At 47.0% G+C, this 8,150-nt stretch overlaps 1 protein-coding gene across 1 annotated transcript; it reads right to left on the bottom strand.

Annotated features, from left to right (window-relative positions):
- Positions 1-818: 818 nt before the first annotated feature.
- spag5 (sperm associated antigen 5) lies at positions 819-6,032 on the bottom strand. Its single transcript, XM_070440134.1, has 10 exons — positions 5,951-6,032; positions 5,348-5,411; positions 5,072-5,200; positions 2,808-4,972; positions 1,987-2,640; positions 1,783-1,873; positions 1,534-1,666; positions 1,275-1,368; positions 1,008-1,154; positions 819-896 (listed from the first exon to the last, which is right to left on the bottom strand). The coding sequence occupies exons 2-9, from the start codon at positions 5,384-5,386 to the stop codon at positions 1,124-1,126; spliced, it is 3,336 nt and encodes a 1,111-aa protein (XP_070296235.1). The 5' UTR covers positions 5,387-5,411; positions 5,951-6,032; the 3' UTR covers positions 819-896; positions 1,008-1,123.
- Positions 6,033-8,150: the final 2,118 nt, after the last annotated feature.

Here is an 8,150-nt window from a genome sequence, read left to right on the forward strand (position 1 = left end):
TATATCCCTCGGGGTAAAGAAAGCATCTACACATTAGTTTTCCATGCTACTATTTGGTTTGCAACAGTTAGGGTTGTATAAACGACTGTATGCCTCTGACCTTGCAACAATGTATCATTTTACAAATGGATTTCTCCTGTGCAGTAGGCTTGAACACAAAATGAATAATTCACCATGGAAACCGTAAACAGTCAGAATTCCATTCATTGCTTAACCAGTGCAGTGCTGCCTATGTAGGCCTATTGGATATTTAATAAATCATTATTTATTGAAGTTCTTGTATCTCATCATTGAATCTCTGCTAGCTAGCTACATGCCATGATTTGTTTAGCATAGCAACGCGGATTGAAAGAATGATTCGAATTAACGACTGGGTCAAAACTTGAGAACTAATGACCAGAACACAAAAACAAATTTACTCGTTCAAAATAATCTTTAATGAAAAAAATCTAAATCTAGATTTTATTAATATGTTGGCAACTGTTTTATAAAAGCAATAAGGCATGAGAACCCGGGATTATCATGTGATAACTCCCTCCTAAGGGCTGTTCCCTCTGCCTTGATTCAGGCCTAAGAACATCCCTTAGTCGGGAGTTATCCCTGGGTTCTCTGCCTTATTGCTTAATTAAACTCAATGGCTAAACATGCTTTAATAGTTAACCAATGTGTATTAATGATAACAAATGCAAAAGGTATGTGTGTCTTAGTTCATGTTAAATCATATTTATAGCTGCAATGTGATGGGGCTAAACATAAAAATACATCAGAATAGCCTTTTCATTGGTAAAATACAGATTAAATAGTAGTGTTGATAAGAGAAATGAGGTGCTGAGGAGTTTACTTACTGGTTGGCCCGGTCGGTAGCTTGCTGGACTTCTTGCCATGACTGTTGCAACCTGAAATACAAAGTTAAGGTTATTTTTCTCTATATATATAAAAAAAAAAGTTTAATTGACAACTGCCATAGTTGAAGCACCATAACAGCTTAGAGTGAACTTTGAACTGACTTGGTGGACTCTGCAGCCAAGGCCTGCTCTAGAAGGCATAGGAGGCCAGGGTAGAAGAGACGGTGGCAGACAGCTCCGTGACCTTCCTCTCCAGCTGAACTGCCTCCTCTTCTCCCTCACTCAGCTTCTGACGCAGAACACCCAACTCTGAGAGAGGGAAGGCGGGAGAGCAAGAGGGAGAGAGAATGACAATGCTAGAAAATAAACATATCAGACTTATTTTTAAACTCACAATAACACTTTAAACTGGTTTGTTTCAATCCCTACCCGAATTCATGATTGTGGCCTGCAGATTCAAGTCCCCAATCTCCTGTCTGGCATCTTGGAGACTCACGTTGGTTTGGTCCAGTTCCTCTTGGATCTGTCATGTAGAAGTGAGCCACGACGCATTGGAATGAAGCCATAACATTGTGGAGAGACGAGTTGCAGAAGATAACAGAGAACAAACAGAGCAAATATAACAGGCAGTAGAGACATTGTGAGGTGTGGGAGATGAGGAATATGAGAGAGAAAAGGGAGGTCAGACCTGCTCTCTCTCCTCCACAGTTTGGTCTCTCTCCGAGAGGTGCTGGTCTCTCTCTCCTAAGCGTTGGCTGCCTTCTCATCAGCTTCACCAGTATAGGAGTTGTCCTCTGGAGGAGACGCCTTGCTGTTTTCAGCTGGGGAGAATATGACATCTTACACACACGTCGTACAGAACAAAACAACACATTGCAACCTGTTGGATGTCTTTTCTTTCCTGACAAGACAATGTAGCCTCCAGGTTAAGACATACCTCTTGATGCAGACTGTCGTGATCGCTCATGGTTCCTGTCAGGAGCTCAGATGCAGAGTTGAGGGATTCCACGTAGGCCTTGTTCAATGCAACTGAGTAAGGACACACATGAGCACGGGAAAACAAATACACAGCACAAAATAAGCATAAGCCAGGAGCCAGGCTATTGCCTCTAGCCCTTATCTCAGCTGTGTGTGTGTGTGTACCTGTTCTGAGTAGGTCTTGTTCAGGGCAGCCATCAGCTCCTGGTGAGATCCCACACACTCCTCCAGCTCAGAGATACGCACGGCACGAGCCCTCAGCTGCTCGGTCACACTGAAGGCTGCGTCCTTGGCGGTGTAAGCCTCCTCCATCCGTCTCCTCATGTCCTCTCTCTGCTGCAGGGTGTCTCGGACCTTCTGCACCATCCTGCCCTGGGTCTCCTTGCACTTCTCATAAAGGGACTTCATCTGACCATACTGTGTAACCAGGCTCTGCTGGTCCTCTTTAAMCAGGTCTCTTATCTGCCTCATGCTGCTGAGAGCCACCTCAGTGTCTCCACTCAGGGCTGTCATGGTGCTCCTGGTGTCCTGCATGCTGTGAAGCAGGTTGTGTAGAGTGGTCTGGTCCAGTTCTAGCTCCTTGATCCTCTCCAGGGCCGTCACATACAGGTCTTTGTAGGTTACCGTCTGGCTGAGTTCAGTGTGGTCGGTCTGGACCAGCTTGTCCCTGAGTTCTGAGGGCCCGGGGCCCCYAGAGTGGCCCTGTCCCCTGGCTGTGCACAGCTGCTGCACCAGGGCCTCCACCATGATGAGAGTGGAGGTCAGCCTCTGCTCCAGCTCCTGTCTGGGGACCCCGCACAGGCTCCCAGGGGCCAGACTGACACAGAGAGAAAATAGTCAACTCAGTTACAAACACACGGGAAATACTTGTGCACACTTCTCTCAGACAAACACCAAAAAACAATATTTACATGGTTCATATTACATAAACACAGAACATTTTACAGAGTTCTCACTCACAAACACACACAGTCCAATACTCACTTCCAGAGCAGAGTCTCGGTGCTGGTGCAGGCGTCAGACACAGAGAACTCCCTCTTCCTCTCAAACTGACCTGAGGTGTTGGCACTGCGGTCTGCCTGCCTCACTGGAGTGGTGCCAACACACATGCTGTGGCACTCTACAGCCGTGGTCCCCGCTGTAGTTTCCACTACAGGAGGGGCGGGAGCAGGTGTAGGAGCTAGGGCAGGGTTGCTAACAGGGACCATCTTGCACCATGCCAGGATGAGGAATTGGGCCATCTGGATGAGTTGCTGCTGAAAGGGCTCCTCACAAACCAACCTTGGTAAATGATCAAAAAGACCCATCTCTACTTTCTCCACCTTGGGTTGGGATTTTACATGAGGTACATCCACTTCTACCCTCGTCTCCACAGTCTCTGTGACTGGGTCTAGAGAAGGAGGGGGCTTGCGGGTCGATGCGKCACCCACTGCCGTCGAGTTGAACTTGGGCAGAGGCATGGGGCTCTCCAGGACGGCAGCCCAGAGTCGGCTGTCTGGGTTGGCCGGGACAACGAAGCTACCCTCAGCAGAGTTGAGGACACAGCCCCTGCCGTTTTCTAGAGTGGAATCCTCCATTTGGGCGAAAGACGATTTCTGAATGCCCCCTCTTCTGGTCATGGGGGTAGTGCTAAGAACGGGGCTGAAGATCTCAAACTGTAAAGCATCACCACCGCCGGCCCACCTCGCTACAGAGGGGATCTTGGGTTGCTCRGTCAACACGTCAGCAATGTTCTCAGAGCTCGCTTCGTCTGTAGTGTTGGAGAGAAGAGGAGCRTTACTGCTTGAACCCAGCGCGCTGTCTCTGGCCCCACTGGACTCCTGCATTGWACCATGAGAATGGGAGTGAGAGACTATCGATGGGTTGTCCTCATCTACAGGTGTGGAGCTCCTGGCCGAGGCTCCAAACTCATTGCAATGGGAGCGGTCAGTTTCCAACTGCATAGATGGAACCACGGCGCTGTCTTCATCATGAGGAGAAGAACCCTGTTTGGGGCCTTCAGGGAAAAGCTGACAGGCGACATCATCCAGGTCCTTCAATGATGACCTTAAGGATGCATTTCCCATTGAGGGCTCACTGATGGCAGCGGTGTCCGCTTTCCACACGGCACCTTCACTTTCCATATGGCTGTAAGGGTGTTTTGCATGATCGGAGGACTGCTCCTCTATGATACTTGGGTTGACCCTGTCGTTGTACGGTAGATGACTGGTCACAGTCTGATTCTCAGGTAGGAGGATAGTGTCTTCRGACACTCTGGTGGACTCTGAGACTTCAACCTCAAGCCCAGTGCAGATGGATTTGAATGTCACATGTCCTTGACCGCCAGTGGCATTTTGAACATCAGTTGACTCTTCAYTGGTATKGACCATCTCTATGGATTTCAAAGTACTATTTTGAAGACCACAATGTGTAGGTTCTTTGAAGGAAAGGTGTGCACTAGAGGAGGCCATATTACAATAGAGATGATCTGCGTGGTCATCGATGGACTGCATGTCCAAGTCATCTACTATAACACTTTGATATACACTGCCGTTGTATGGCTGATGGTGGTTTGCAGGCTGATCCGTTGGTAGGAGTATAGTCTCAAGTGCCACCCTGGAAGCCTCTGGAACTTCCACCTCCCCTCCGGTGCAGATGAAAGATTTAAACGTTACATCKCCCTGTCCGCCAGTAACAGTCTCAGTGATGTGGGCTATATCGGTGAACTGTGGAACRCTAAGACTGGCGTTTGAACCYCCATTAAAGGACAGGTCAGCTTCAGTTGTGGCCAAATCGCTTTCCAAATCACAATAGAYGTGATCCACATGGTTGTCGCAGCATTGAGTAACCATACTGTCAGAGAGACATGTGTTTTCAACATCATAGCCAGGAAGAGAAGAGATGTTCAGTTGATTCTTGGGTAGCCGGATGGTTTCGTCTACAACCCTTGAAGGCTCTGAAACCTCAACCTCACCCCCAGCACAGATGAARGACTTGAAGGTAATGTCTCCAAGTCCACTGCTTGTATAAACAGCTGTGTCCTCAGCGGTAGGAGCTGTATCACTGGTAGTAGTTTTATCACTGGGCTTTGGAACACTAGGAGAGCATAGGACCTCAGATGGTGGAGGGCAATGTGTTAACGGGTCTGTGTAGATGAACACAGCATCATTCTGTAGGGAGAATGGGAGAAGTAGAAGGTAAAGTTTACATTTCAAACAATAGTTCAGTGAACAGGATCCATAGGCCCATAGCTTGGCTGTTCGTCATACCTTGGGTGTTTTGAGGATATTGCTGCCCGACCCTGATCTCGATTTGAGTCTAGAAGATGGGGTTGAGAGATGGCGCATTTCATTCTGGACACACCTCAATGGGGTGCGTTCTCCAGATCTTGTTGAAGGCTGGGTACATTGAGAGAAGYCAACATCCAGTTATTGATAAACAACTTAGCTAGCTAACTAGTTAATGTTAGTGACTGCTTTCCACAATTATGGTCGAAAGTTCTGTTCGGTAACTTCATAATACAATGGGTGAAATGCAAATCTTACCATGGTCTCTCCAAATGTATGCGATCTTCTAGTGGACATGAGGGCTGGCTGCGTGGCTGGCCTACTGTCAGAATACAAACAACCTGCATTATTGTTTGAGCCATACAGACCTGTTACCAACTTGCCTGGCTAGCAGCCTTCAGATAAAAGTGATGGGTGTATTCATTGGTCGGATTCAGTTGCAAAACGCTATTGGACTAATTCAAGTAAGTCCCTCCCGTTCGTTCCGTTTAAGAAACGCTTTTCAACAGAATCCGCCGAATTAATACACCCCTGATGTAGGTATTATTAAGTTAACATGGAAGATATAACGTTATAACGTTGACTATAAATTAGCTAATACGCTACCCTTGAGCATATTATCCATTGTGTTAAATGACAGAGCTCATGCAGAATTTGATTTCACGGACATTTGTGTAACGTTCGCTAGCTAGCAACGTTAGCTAGAGTTATCCCATAACGTTAGCTGGCTAACGTTGAGACGTGCCCTATTTAATTATTTGCTACAAACGCGTGTAAATAAAAATCAGAGCTATTTCATATGGTTAATAGAATAGCTACTTAAAATATTTCCTAAAGAAAATGTTTTGAATAAGTACAAACCTGCTGCAGGAGTAAACGTCAACCCGCCGTTCTTCATTCAAACATGAGTAGGTTCGCTGCTATTGGCTATAAACCGTAAACGTCAAATCCAACGTCTCCCGTAAACCATGGGTGCCTTTAACCAATTACTGCCTCTGCTGTGTTTTTGGTTAAGTGTAACCGTTTAGTTTTCAAACGTCGATGCCTGCATTTCACAAAGACAAAATTCAATGGAAGTCACAGCCGAAGCCCATACTGGATTTTAGTAATTTTATTCATAAGACTGTATTTTATTTTCATACAAAAGACTCAACATTCAAACATTCCAAATCAAGTTKTATACAAAAACAAACTTTTAGGGAGATTACAGAAATGTCAGATGTATCAACTGCATCTAACCCTCATTGCATCTGTCACACTCGATGATTGGTATTAACTTTTTAATACAGACACAGYAAACTTGAATATATTGAGTACTGCACTATAATCCATCACACAAAAACGACCATCCATATTCCATCATCATCAATAAACCTTCAGATAAGCAAAGCATACATTAATTTCTGTCTGACTAGCTGAACTTTTTCAGCTCCTGGATCCTGACCAGTGGTTTAGAAGTGACCCTTGTCTCCCCCCTACCCTCTAGCTCTGTGGTGCTGAAGCTCCTGCTTGCCAGACCCATCCTGATCATGGGTATCACGGCCACACTGCAGCGGCGGTGGAACGAGCCAATGGCCGTCCTCTCCTTCAGCAGGCTGTCGCTGATAGCGTCCAGGGACATCTTCCTTCCCTTCTCCCAGTGCTGGTGGAGCAGGGCCCCCACAGTGGGGCTGGCCCCCAGGCGAGGTGTCCTCCTGCGGTGGTGGAGAGAGGAAGRAGGCCGGGGCTGGGCCTGGGGCCGGTAGGAAAGGCTGATCTGACCCAGTAAGGCCTCGGTTAGACTCCTCATGTCTAGCTTCCAGTCCTTAGATGGGGAGGGGKTGGTTGTCTTCCCTTCCTTCCCCTGCTTAGACCCTCCAGTCAAGGCCTTCTTTGTCTCAGGTTTTGCCTCTGGTGGCTTCACTGTTTTATAGAAGTTCTCCCTCTTTGTCCATAGGGTTTCTGGAAGGGGCTTGTAAGGCAAGTCCTTTCGGAACAATGGAGGTAGACCTTTCGCTGGCTGTGGCTTCGGGTGACSTGTGACCTTGTGGTCAATKGCACAATTAAAGGCATTCTGCTTGACTGCTGTCTGGTGTTTGACCAGAACTTGACCGGGTTTATCATGACCACAAAGCCTGGGGACTGCGGCCTCAGATATGTCAGTGCTCAGACCGTACTTCTTCATGGTTTTCARCAGCAGGTCATTGATAGGACCRTTACCTACCTGAGCTGCGTACCACAGAGCCATGTGACCGTGCTTGTCGACSTKGTTCAGGTCATAGTCCAGYGCTTGGAGGAACAGCCTAACCAAACCCAGACGCCCGTACAAGACCGCATACACCAGAGCGGTTCGACCGTGGCGGTCACAGAGCCCCACATGGCCTCTGTGGACCAGGAGCATGCGTGCTAYRCCGAGGGACCAAGACTCCCCRTCATGGAGGCAGCAGAGCATTAAAGGGGTCCTCCTCTCCTCATCCCTGCTGTTGACGTTAGCCCCAGCCTCRATTAGCCTTCTAGCTAGGATGAAGTCAGCCTTTAATATAGCCTGGTGGAGATTCAGTGGTCCCATTGCTTCTTAGGCAATTCAAGTCAACTAGTGAAGGCGTTGTTATTGTTGTTTTCTCTCTGTTCAGTGAACTCTTTACATCCGATTTAACGACACACAATTCATTAGTTGTAATTTGCTGACCTTAAAAACATCGTCTCCTCAAACGAAATACCCACACTGTGTGTGTGACTCCGAGCCTCCAACTCTCTCTCACACACACACTCACAAGAATACAAAGTAGTGGTGTGAAAGTGATTTGCTGTTGCTATTGGAAGGGGAGTGGTTCTAGTAGTAAATCTATGCCAGGCAATGGAAAGGCCCACTCCATCCAACAATGACAATTGACCAATCCCACAGACTGTTGTCACACTGGATATAGACAGAGGGCAATTAAGTTCCCATATAAATCCCTGAATTTAAAACACTTTAATACTGGACATTGGATTACTAAACTGAGAGGTTTGACAAAGGTCAAGGGAAATCTGGAAGCAATTTTGGATCCATAATCCTATCATTGCGGAGTCGATATTATAA

Source organism: Salvelinus sp. IW2-2015, unplaced genomic scaffold (assembly GCF_002910315.2).
Source record: "Salvelinus sp. IW2-2015 unplaced genomic scaffold, ASM291031v2 Un_scaffold2255, whole genome shotgun sequence".
Taxonomy (NCBI): domain Eukaryota; kingdom Metazoa; phylum Chordata; class Actinopteri; order Salmoniformes; family Salmonidae; genus Salvelinus; species Salvelinus sp. IW2-2015.